The 12,769-nt window shown below is 40.0% G+C and overlaps 1 protein-coding gene across 3 annotated transcripts in view; it reads left to right on the top strand.

Annotated features, from left to right (window-relative positions):
* Positions 1–631: 631 nt before the first annotated feature.
* TOP2B (DNA topoisomerase II beta) overlaps positions 632–12,769 on the top strand; it is a 59,396-nt gene continuing 47,258 nt past the window's right edge. For all 3 annotated transcript variants that reach the window (XM_025883066.2, XM_073900889.1, XM_025883059.2), the window contains exon 1: positions 632–1,321. In XM_025883066.2, coding sequence (XP_025738851.1) covers positions 1,265–1,321 — 57 coding nt within the window. In that variant the 5' untranslated portion in view covers positions 632–1,264. The remainder of the gene's footprint in view (positions 1,322–12,769) is intronic.

The raw sequence follows: 12,769 nt of genomic DNA, 5'->3' as shown, positions 1-12,769 counted from the left end.
ATGCAGTTTCCCTGAAACTGACCGTATCCCATTGAGGGTGAGGGGAGGACAGGAGAGGGAGGGAAAGAGATGGAGGAGGGGAAGGTCTGAGCAGAGGATTCTTTCGACAGCAGCGTCCACTTGGAGCCTTGGGGAGGCCGGGGTCACGGGGCCCTCCTTGCACCAGTGATCTACAACGTCTTGCCTGCGGTTTACAACCGCTCTTTAAAAATACTTTCCCTTTGGGACTGCCCTCGGCTTCTTCCTGCCACCCCCCTTCTCCCCCTCCTCCCCCCACAGCGGCCCCAAGCAAAGCAATGCCTTGGCTTCGCCGGCAGGTCTTAGAGTAAACAGCACGCTCGGAGGATTACAATCGACCCGAGGCCAATTCGACCCTTTCCTTTTGCCGCCCTCAAATGACCCTTGACAGCAGCCCCTGCTCTCCCCTCAAATGGAAAACCCACAGACACACACAAACAAAAAACCCCAAGTCTTCCCTTCGGTTGCTACCCGCAATGACGTTTCCCCCTCGGGTCCCGCCCCTCCGGGGGCTTGGAATTTTGGGATTGGTCGAGGGGTTGCGGCGAAAAGGCCCCGATTGGGCGCCAAAAGGCTGACTGACAGCGAGGCGGCCACCGCGCCCACCCTCCCTCCCGCCCTCCCTGGTGTGCGAATGTGTGTGTGCGGTGTTATGCCGGACAAGAGGGAGGCGACCGCGGCGGCGGTGGCTCTGTTTATTGTCCTTCTCGGTGTGTGGATGTGAGGAAGTCGGGGGTGCAGCGCGGCCGACGAAGGCGGCTTTTGAGGCGGCGGCAGCGGCGACTCCGGCAACCCGAGCGGCCGGCCTTAGCTGAGTGTGAGGAAGGACAAGGCGCCTTTGCGTCCCCGCCACGTCTGGACGCCCCGGGCTCTCCGGCTGCGCTCGCCGCGCGCACCTCCGGGCCTCGGCCCGGCTTGCTGCGGCGCCCGCGGGCGGGCGAGGAGGAAGCACCGCGGCTCAGGCGCCGCCGTCCTCCCGCTTCCTTCTCCACCTCTTCCTCAGCGGCTGCCCTAGGCCCGGGCGACGCGGCCGCCGCGCCTCGAGTTTGAGGGCGCCGGGCGGCGCGGCCTCCTCCGCGGGCTCGGCCGGGCGTCCGTCCCGGGTCTCGGCGATGGGGCGCGGGGGGCGGCGCCGCTAGGAGCACGGCGAGCGGAGCGGTCGGTGCGGAGCAGAGGGGCCCGGCGGCCGGCAGGGAGGCGGGAGCGGCGGCCGCGGCCTCGGGGCCTGTGAGCGGAGGCACCCGCCATGGCCAAGGCCGGCGGCGGCGCGGGAGCCGGCGGCAACGGGGCACTGACCTGGGTGGTGAGTGGCGGACGACGGGGGGTGCAGGGCGGGGGTCCCGTACGCGGCATTGTTCCCGGCCAGCGGCAGCGGTGGAATTCCGCCGGGCTGTCCCGGGGTGGGGGGGGGGGGGGGGGGGGAAGGGAAAAGAGGGAAATCCGGCGTCCCGAACGGGCGCCCCGTCGGGGCTTCTGCCCGCAGAATCCCCTGCTCCCCGCCCCTTTTCTTTCTTTACCTCTACGGAGGCTCCGGCTGCGGGAGCCTAATGTGCACTTGAAACTTAGGGTGACAAACCATGAACCTGACATGAAGCCCTCGCTTCATCTTTTTTCCTCTTTCTCAGTCTTCTGGGGCAGTCGGGCATAAGATGATGGGTATTGGCAGTAATGCTTGTGTTTCTGTAGGTCAGCACTTTTATCTAAATGTGGCTTAAGAAAGAAAGGTGTGTGTGTGTGTGTGTGTGTGTGTGTGTGTGTGTGTGTGTGTGTATTGTAAATGCAAATGAAACCACTTCTGATGCTCTAACCTCTCAAAGAAGAAAGGATTTGGTGGGGAATTAGTCTAAGGCAATTTACACTTCAGAGTCTCATACGATTGAAATCACATTCGGGATGGCTGTTTCACAACAGTTAATATACTGTAGATCGTCCATCTGTCAGGGTGGGATTATTAAAAGAAGCGTTCACCTGCGTCAGCATCGCAGGTGAAACGGGGTGGGGGCCGAATGGAGAGTGCTGGAGAGGTGACTGAAGTGCTTAGTCCTGGAGTTAAAGGATTTCGGCACTCTGTTCCTGCTGGGAAGTAGTAGAGGAGGGAAGACCTAGAGAGATACGATTCCCACGGCCGATCGATAATTCACCAGCATTTCACTTGCTCAGCATAGAGTTCAGAGCAGGGTCATTTCCTACACAAAAAAGCCCAGCTCAGCCAACTGGCTTGGTTTCCAGGAGAAACATTTAAAAAGCGTTACATTTAACAGGGACTTTCGATGGATCCTCCCTTTTTTCAGAACACCCGAGGAAACTTTCATATTGGCGTTTTTATTATTCTTCATTTTCTCTTTGGGCGAGGTTTAGGGGAGTTGAGTAGCAGTTCTGCTATATTAACAAGTCCTCCTTGTAAAAAAGCATGTTACTGACAGCAGGAAAACATTTTAACCATTTATGTTTGGGTGCCAAGGTGCTTTGCAAAATAACTTGCCAGGCTCTTAATTGTTGAATTTTCTGAATTTTGTATGTTACTCCAATAATGTAGTGTGAACAGACCAGAGCCAGGAGAGAGAAAATGCCAGATTATAAATTAGTGGTCCATGTGGACCATTCCGGGAGGGGGGAATGCATAAATAAATGCAAGATAATGATTTTTAAAAATGGGCGGCCCTTATCTCTGTTTTAGTAAAATCAACCAACTTCTGAAAATTGAGTTACCCAGATGGTTCTCATTCACTATTTGGAAGTGCCGAGGCCTGATTTTTATTTCTGAGGACCTCTGATTCTGTAATGGTAAACATTTTGCTCCAAGATTGAATTGGTTGGCATTTGACATTTGATAGCAGTATTTGAATTTACTGTTACTTAACTTTGTGGGTAAATGACCACTTTTTCTTTCAAGCTCGGTAGGCAACTCATTTACATAAAAAATTCATGAAACTTAGAGGGTCTCATTCAGTATCAGAAAAATTCATTTGATAATAAAATTGACTTATTTATTAAAGATGTTTTCATTATAAAACGAATATGGGAAATAAAGTAAAAAATCACTTATTTTATTTACAGATTATATCCTTTTGTTGAATTAGAAGTTTATAAAAAGATAATCACTTCATTAAGTCCACTTTATGATTTGATTCTTGCTTTAAATTTGTCAGGTTATATGAGCATCTTTATGTCCATAATATACATTATTGATCATAGACTACTTTAATTTTATGGGAGGCAATATAGTGAAGTGGTTATGAGCATGGACTTATGTCAGATTGATGTAGATTCAGATCCTTTCTCCAACACATATTGCAAAAGGGGCCTAACCTTTCAAAGCCTGTTTTCTCATCTATAAAATAAGGTTGCATTGAGAATTAAATAACATATGTAGCCGGTGCTGGGCTTAGTAAATGTTTTTTGTTGGTGGTGGTGAAGTTCAAGAAATGTACATTCAGAATAAGGAAGTTGGCTTTTACATGAAGTGCTTTTAAACCAGGATGAAAGCGAATTCCTTTGAAAGAATTCAGGGATTTGTTTCAGTGGTCATCTATTCCTGCAGAGGGGTAACTTTGCCTGCTTGTTGAAACTGGTGTTATGTTGCCACCTGCTTGTGGGTAACAGGAAGAAATAAAAGTGGAAATAGTCTCTGATATTCTTTTGGGAGGGGGATGGGTAATGCCATGTGTTGCTGGTATTAACTTCTGTTGGGATGCTTGCCAGCATGTAGTAGTAGTATTGTCACTGCATGAAAGTTTACATTTTAATACCTGAAACCACAAAGCAAAGTGGTTTAAGATTGACATTAACTTCTCCTTTTAATAATGTATTTGGTTTGTGTTTGATTTGCAGGGTCTTAAGCAGATTTTTAAAAATCTTAAAAAAGTGAAAAATATAGTAAACTATTTGAGTTAACATTGACAGCAGCTATGAAGGCTTCCTGAACCAAGCAGAGTTTCTTGAGTTAACTTTTAGTTCGTAAAGCTTTGATTGGTAGACCCTGTGGTCTGTTTCATTAAGTCATTTATAATTTTTAAGTGGTTGTAAAAATTTCTGTGGAAGTACTAGAATATAGTTAATCACTATGTGAATATTGATCTTTTTTCTAGAATACTCTAATTTGGTAGATTAAAAGATATTATAATTAAAAATATTAAGCATATAAAAAAGTGGTGGCCAGAATAATATAAGAAGCCTTCCTCCGTTTATCACATTTCAACAATTACCAACTCAGGGTCACCCACTTCACCTATAAATATTTAAGTATTTATCTCTAAAACATAAGTTTCTTTAAAAAATAAAACCACAATTAACATTGTAGTTTTTTAAAAAGTAAAAGTCAATGGAATATAAAACATACTTTTTTTACTGTGTATTTCTAATTCAAAACATAATTGTATATTTAAATATTGTTTAAAGATTTGTATTAAGAACCTTGCTTTAGTGGCTCATTATTCCAAGTCCGAACTCCTCAGCTAGACTTTCAAGCCAATTCTTTCATAAACTATGTGCCCTCTCAATTGAAATTTATTTTGTATAGTCTTCATAGTTAAATTTATCTCTTCACTGTCTCTTGAACATCATGGTTGTGGGTTTTTTTTTTTTGTAAGATTTTTATTTATTTGAGAGACTGAGGCAGAAAGAGCTAAGAGCGCGAGAGTGGGGAGGAGAGGGAGAAGAGCTAAGAGCACGAGAGTGGGGAGGAGAGGGAGAAGAGCTAAGAGCACGAGAGTGGGGTGGTTGAGCAGGGAGCCTGATATGGGGCTCAATCCCAGATCCCACGCCTACCCGAGTGAGCCAGTGAGCCACCCAGCGCCCCCCTCATGGTGGTTTTTGTCACGGTGCTGTGCATGCTTACCTTCGGTCAGGAATGCCTCTTTCTCTTTACCGGTCTAAATCTTACTCTTCAAGGCTAGCTCAGAGTCTCACCACACTTTCATCCTCCAGTTTACACTCATCTTTTTCTGTTACCCTTATGGGTCAAAAAACATAAATGTCTTTTTATGTAACTTTCATGCATGGTAATTTTGTCTTAACAATTAGATTATAAGCTCCTAAAGCCAGAGACCGCGTATTGTACCTACTTGTATCCTTATACTGTTTAGAAAAGAGCTGGTTTCATAATCCAACCTCAGTTATCTTAACAGATTGGATAATTGACATACTAACTTCCTGAAAAGTCTATCATTATTATTTTTTGAAAGATTTATTCATTTGAAAGAGAGAGGGAGGGAGAGAGAGAGAGGCAGGGGGAGGTAGGTAGGGGCAAAGGAGAGAGAATCCTCAGGCAGACTCCCCGCTGAGCACAGAGCCCATTGTGGGTTTGTGCGGCTCGATCCTAGGACAAAGGTGCCCCCAAAAGTCTATCATTAATAAGACAAGTGATCAGGTAGCGGTGTTCTTTAGATACATTCTCAAGTTACATAATAGCAGTACTTAGCAACTGTAATTATAATTGGTGCTAACTTTTCTGAATGGAAGTGAGTGTTCACTTGTAGTTTTATATCTATTAATTACTTAGGTCTCAGTAGTTACATTTTACCAAGGACATTAAAAAAAAACTCTTTGAGTTTTTTAAAAATAGGACCCCCTTTAGAGAAAAGGTGAGATCAGTATAATTATTTTCATTTGCAGAGAAGGAAACCGGTTTAGAGATTAGGTAACTGTTAATCACCTGGCTAAGGCGGAGATGGGATTGAAACCAGGTTTATCTTTTTAGCCATGATTTATATAGCCCCTAGCCCCCCACTTTAAAAACATTGAAAACCAAAAAACCTGAGGTGCCTGGATGGCTCAGTAAATTAAGCCTCTGACTCTTGGTTTTAGTGCAGGTGATGATCTCTGGGTCATGAGATCTGCTCTCAGTAGGCAGTCTGGTGGAGATTCTCTCTCCCTTTCCGTCTCACTTTACCCCCCCCCCTCCCCGTTTGTGCCTGCACATGTGCGTGGTCTTCTCTCAAATAAATCTTTAAAAAAAAAAAAAAAAAACCAAAAAACCTCATCTTTTATACCTGATGTGACAAGATTACAAAAAAGCCTTCTGGGATATCCTTGTATCTCTTTGTAATAACCTTTCTTTTACTTTCACACAAAAAGCTAGGAAATATCCTTTCCAGGGTATATGTATCTTGTTTAACAACGCTTTTTTAAGATTATGGGCTATGAAATCAGATCACATGGTTTCATAATTCAGCTTCTTCAAGTACTAGCTTTGTTAGCTTTGGGAAAACACTTCTTCAGACTTCCATTTCCTCATCTGTAGAAAGGGAATCATGATAGCGATGTCTACTTCATGGAGCTCTTATGAGGGATTGATTGAGATTATCCATATACTTCCCATAATGCTGCCACATAATAAGCCCTCAGGTGGGTACACATACATGTGTTTTTTTCAAATCATTTGAAAAGAATTTTCCTATCTTTTGCCTCAGAGTGAGTGTTTTTTTTAATGTGAAATCGCCACAATAAGTCAACATTCATCACCACACAATTACAATTTTTTTTCTTGTGTTGGGGACTTTTATTTATTCTCCTAGCAACTTTTAAATACACAGTGCAGTATTGTTTACCGTAGTCACCATGCTGTACATTACATTCCCAGGACTTCTTATTTTATAACTGGAAGTTTGTACCTATTGGTCACCTTCAACCGTGTTGCTCCCTCTAGCCCCGAATTCAGTGTTTTTGTTTTGTTTTTAGAGTCCACGTATAAGTAAGATCATACACGATTTGTCTTTCTCTCTTTGACTTATTTCATTTAGCATAATGCTCTCAAGGTTCACTCATGTCGCAAATGGCAAAAAGTTCCTTTTTTTTTTTTTTTAAAAAAAAGATTTATTTGACAGAGACATAGCTAGAGAAGGAACACAAGCAGGGGGAGTAGGAGAGGGAGAAGCAGGCTTCCCCGCAGAGCAGGGAGCCCGATGTGAGGCTCGATCCCAGGACCCTGGGGTCACGACCTGAGCCGAAGGCAGACACTTAACGACTGAGCCACCCAGGCGCCCCAAAGTTCCTTCTTTTTTTATGATATTCCTGTGTGTGTGTGTGTGTGTGTGTATGTATGTGTATGTACTACATTTTCTTTATCCATTTATCACTGGGTGCTTAGGTTGCTTGTGTGTCTTGGCTCTTGTAAATAATGCTACAGTGAACATGGGGATGCAAATATCTTTCCAAATAAGTGTTTTTGTTTTCTTCGGATAAATGCCCAGAAATGGAATTGCTGGATCATGTGGTAATTCTGTTTATAATTTTTTTGAGGAAACTCCATACTGTTTTCCATAGTGGCTACACCAATTTATATTCCTACCAACAGTGCACGAGGGGTCCCTTTTTTCCACATTCTTGTCAACACTTGTTATTTCTTGTCCTTTTGATAATAGCCGTCCTGGCAAGTGTGAGGTAGTATCTTATTGGGGTTTTGATTTGCATTTCCCTGATGATTAGTGATGTTTCATGTCTTTTCATGTGCCTGTTGGCCATCTGTATGTCTTCTTTGGAAAAATATTTATTCAGATCCTCTGCCCATTTTTTTAAATAGTTTTTTAAAGATTTTATTTATTTGAGAGAGCGAGAATGAGAGAGAGCACATGAGAGGGGGGAGGGTCAGAGAGAGAAGCAGATTCCCTGCTGAGCAGGGAGCCCGATGATGCGGGACTCAATCCAGGGACTCCAGGAACATGACCTGAGCTGAAGGCAGTCGCTTAACCAATTGAGCCACCCAGGCGCCCCCTCTGCCCATTTTTTAATCAGATTTTTTCTTGCTATTGAGTCGTTGGAGTTCTTTATATATTTTGGATATTAACTCCTTATCGGATTTATCATTTGCAAGTATTTTCTCCTATTCAGTAGGTTGCCTTTTTGTTCTGTTTGTGGTTTCCTTTGCAGTGCAGAAGCTTTTTAGCGTGATGTAGTCTTACTTATTTTTGCTTTTGTTGCCTTTGCTTTTTGTGTCAGTTAAAAAAAAAATCATTGTCAAGACCTACATCAAGGAGCTTCTGTACAAGTCTTTAATTCATTTTGAGTTAATTTTTGTGTATAGATAAGATAGGGGTCCAATTTCATGCATGCAGGTGTCTGTCCAGTTGTGGCTGTGCCAACACCATTTATTTATTGAAGAGACTGTCCTTTCCCCATTTTATATTATTGGCTCTTTTATCATAAATTAATTGACCATGTATGTGTGGGTTTATTTCTGGGCTCTCTGTTCTGTTCATTTGGTCTTTGTGTCTATTTTTATGCCAGTACCATACTGTTTTGATTACTGTGGCTTTTAATGTAGTTTGAAACTGGTGACGGGGATGCCTCTAGCTCTTTTTCAAGATTGCTTTGGCTGTTTAGGGCCTTTGTGGTTCCATACAAATTTTAAGACTGTTTTGCTTCTGTGAAAAATGCTGTTGGAATTTTGATAGGGATAAGGACTTTTATTTTTTACTTTTTATTTATCTATTTTTTTAACACAGAATGAGAGTGGGGAGGGGCAGAGGGAGAAGGAGAGAGAGAATCTTAAGCAGGCTCCATGCTCAGCTCAGAGCCTATTGCTGGGCTCAATCTCATGAGATCATGACCTGAGCCAAAATCAAGCATTGGACACTCAACGAACTGAGCCACCCAGGCTCCCCTGTAGTAGGGACTTTTAAACAATATTAATTATTCCAGTCCATGGGCATGGAATGTCTTTCCATTATTTCTGTCTTCAGTTTCTTTTCATCAGTGTCTTAGTTTTTAGTGTATGGGTCTTTCACCTCCCTGGTTAAATTTATTCCTAAGTATTCTTTTTGATTCAGTTGTAAATGGGACTGTTAATTCCTCTTTCTGATAGTTTATTATTGTACAGAAACACAACAGTTATGTGTACTGATTTTGTATTCTGCAACTTTACTGCATTGGTTTGTTTTAATAGTTTTTTTGTGGAGTCCTAAGGTTTTTATTTTATATGTCATCTGCAAATAATGACAATTTTATTTCTTGCTTTCCAATTTGGATGCCTTTTAGAGAAAGTGTACTTTTTATTTTCACAGTGGACATTTTTTAAACATTCCTTATGATCTTAAGTATCTCTCACCTTCTGTCTCTTTCCTTGTCCTTTGGTGTGGGAGGGCATTTCTTGAAGAGCATAGATGGAGGACAAAGTGTTGGTTTTGTTTTCATTAATGGTGGATAGATAGCCTGGCCCTCTCTATTGTTACGTGGGTGAAATATGAGTGAAAGGAACATCAAAGCATGGCCGACTTGAGGGAGTTTCAGAAAGGGAGGAGATGAAACAAAAGGGTAATGTGAAGTCTGAGGGGGTCGTTTATAGAAGATAGGAGAAGAGGCTTGTTGCCAAGATTTTGCTAGTGCCACTCTTGTTGGCTTGGTGATGGTGAGATTTCTGTGCCGATTATGTGAATGAGTGGCTCAGTTCCTTTTTAGCACCAACTGGCAAACCATCTCCTTTCCCCTCTTTGGCAGCAATTCATTCTCTCACAGAAAAACAGGAACTGGGTGATTGCCCCAAATTGCTGTATCTCACGTGACAACTCTGCATGGAAGAACCTTTTTTTTCTTTTCTTGACAGGATGGTCTTGGTACATATTCAATCTGAAATAAAAAATTTGTTTTATTGCAATGCTTTTCTTTTTCTGGTGGTTGAGAAGTATTTTTTTTTTTTAAGAAGTATTCTTGATAAAGGTTGAGTTTTGGATAAAAGTATTAGATCTATATTCTTTCACTAGGAGTTAGCAATATTGCAAAAGTGCTTAAAATAGATTAATATTTTAATATGGATTTTAGGTATTATTTTGATGTTTTTGTTATAACTAAGAAATTCCCAACAATGTATTATTTTGGCAGCCAGCTTTTGAACTTCAGAAAAAGTCAGTTATGGATGGCATCAGATGTGTAAACCACAAGGAAGAGAATTAAAATGTTTTTAAGATTTGTGGAGGATATTTTCACATTTTTATTGTCTTTAGTTTTATGTGGGAATGAAAATGTTGATCTGATTTCTTATATTCTAGTGTTAATTAGATGCTGGAATTATTTATTACTATAAATAGCTTGGTGTTTTGTGCACACAAATTTAGGCAGTAAAATAAATTACAAAAAACTTAAATTGTAAGTTTTCAGTTTTAGCAAACCTTAAAATTTATTTAGAATGATTTTGGTAATTGATTATTTTTAAGGGCATATTGTGAATTTTTATTTAATGTGGACTACTTAGTCAATCACTGTAGTACAAGATATTTTACTATTATGAACATAAGAATAAGAAAAGGTTAAATCATTATTTTGAATCAAAAGACCCCTTCTTTTCAATGTTTAAAATGAGCATAATTCAAAAACTTAAAAAGCATTAAAAAATTAGTGAAACAAGGACTTAAAACAAAAAAACTAATACAACAGCAACAAAAACAAATTTAAAAATCAAACCTGTGTGCCAACATATACTTGTCTCAATTAAACATGAGGATGAGGAGATTATTACAATTCAAGAATAATTTTTCAGCTTCTCAAGTAGAGCTAATAACAATGGGAAAACTGGTGGATTTACAAGTAAACCAAATAATGAAAACCTGAATGTACTGACATTAATGTGTAAAGTTTAGCTCCCCCACCCCCAAAATGAACATAATTCTTTTAGCCTACAGATAACAGATATATATCAGTCTCCTTTATCGTTTGTGGGATTGAGAGTACTTTTGTAAATGTGTAGATAGGAGTTTGCTGATCTGTTTGTGTTCAAGCTAATTTCATGATCTCTCTTCTGAATATTATTAGTAACAGTGTTAAAACTGAAGAACTACTCTGGGTGATCTTTCTTTCCTTTTTCTTTTCTAATCTTTCTTTTCTTTTTTCTTTATTCTTTCTTCTTTCCTAGAGATAGTGACAATAAGAGCTGTAGGGAAGATGATCAATAGATTTTTCTCATTTTACTTAGTTCTCAGGCCCAAAGTGTTTGTATTTATACTTATTCTAGGGATGGGGCCATCCCACTGAGGGGGTGGTGTAATTGCTCTCTCTGTCCCTTCATCCCCATATTTTGATTTTTAGTGGCCTGGACATTATTCAGGGGGCAACTTTCTGCTAATAAGGAGGAGCTAAAAGAGATCATTATTTTAGGTTTCTGTGAGAAAAACTTACCTCTCAGGAGAGAACCTCCTCTTTCTGTTTGCTGCTAGTGAGCCAGTGAGCAGTGCAAACTACCATTTATTGAGAATGGGAAAGTAAAAAGACAAATCTGACTGCAATGTTAATTTCTGTTTTCTACTTTGCCAAACTTGCCAGCCTTACTTGTTTATTTTGGTTTCACTTACCTTTTTGCCTAAATTCTAGTGAGAAAGTTGGGAATGCAGAAATAATAGGTAGGTATTAACAGTGCCACTAGAAAAAAGAAACCTTCAGTTTTATTCTAGTGTAATTATGTTTTCACATACATGGGCTAATGAGCTTTTAAAGTACTTCTATATGTGTTCATTGTAGAAAATTAGAAAATGTGTATCAGAAAAAATGAAAACTTCTATTTCTACTTCTTACAGATAATTTTGATTGATATTCTGTTGGGTATATTTTATATTTTTTCCTCTGTGTGTATATATTATATAGATTTTTTCTGATGAAAATGGGCTCATTTTTTATATACCCTTGCAGTTTTGTTCACCAGTTAAGTTTTAATAAGCTACTAATTTAAAAATACTTGATTACATAATATCTTTACGTAAAAGATATAGCAATAGAAGTTTATATAGTCAACACAAATAATTTTTGGTAAAAGTAACTAAAAATATTTACTCAATGAAATATCCAGGTTTAAAGGTATATATGCAAGTTTTAGAAATTATTTAGTATAAACTGGAGTTGAAATATTGACAAAGATCTCAAAACATCTGTTTTATTATATTCTATAAATAATATGTTCCTTAATGCTTTTCATTACTTTAAATAAAATGGTTCCTTTTTTTCTTTCCTTAACATGTGTCATATATTTGGGAAAAAACATTTTGACATAAAATACTTTAAGTATATTGTCAAACTTACTCTATTCCTAGAGAAAATTACAAATAGTAATCTTGTCTGACAAAGCCAACTACATCTCACTTGTTCTCTGATTTTTGAGACATTATCCTAGCAAGAATGACAACTTTTGAACTTGATAGGGATGTGTTAGGTGCAAGCCAAGCATTCCTTATTCTCAAGTATCCATTTGGGAGGAAGAAGTGATCGGTAGTGAGGGAATATGGGAGAAGTTGTAAATTCTTGAAAAAGGAGTGATAAGGGACTTTATCCTTATTTTCCCTACTTGTTGCCCTTTTAGTTAAGTGTAATTCATCAGGGCCAAACACAGAAGCCCCAATTGGGTAAACTGAGTCCTTGATTAAGTCTAATCTTGAAGATGTTTTCTTTGTTGTGGAATTTGGAGTAGTAGCCTGGGATCAGAGAGCTTTTACTTGCATGGTTATTATAAGTTCCTGACCTTTATGCCAATGATTGCAAACAGTTCTGAGTTAATGGTAAGGAGTTACCTCCCTTTGACTCCATAGCATTTATAGTCTTTAAACACTGCTAAGAGTGTGATTTTAGTCCTTATTATTCTGATGACCCATTATACAAAATCAGTTGTGTTTTTACTTTTGGATTTGTTTCTATAAATTAATTAGCTGTCTCATGATAAAACAAGGAACATGATTAGAAATTTGGAAACTGGTAGTTTTAAAATGTAGTATATTTCTGGCTAGTTCACCATCTAACTCTTGACAGTAATAGACTGAAGATTTTATGAAATACTTTCTTT

This window comes from Callorhinus ursinus, unplaced genomic scaffold (genome assembly GCF_003265705.2).
Source record: "Callorhinus ursinus isolate GAN/ISIS: 27379988/994484 unplaced genomic scaffold, GSC_fseal_2.0 scaffold1, whole genome shotgun sequence".
NCBI lineage: Eukaryota > Metazoa > Chordata > Mammalia > Carnivora > Otariidae > Callorhinus > Callorhinus ursinus.
This window is presented reverse-complemented; position numbering and strand designations above follow the sequence as displayed.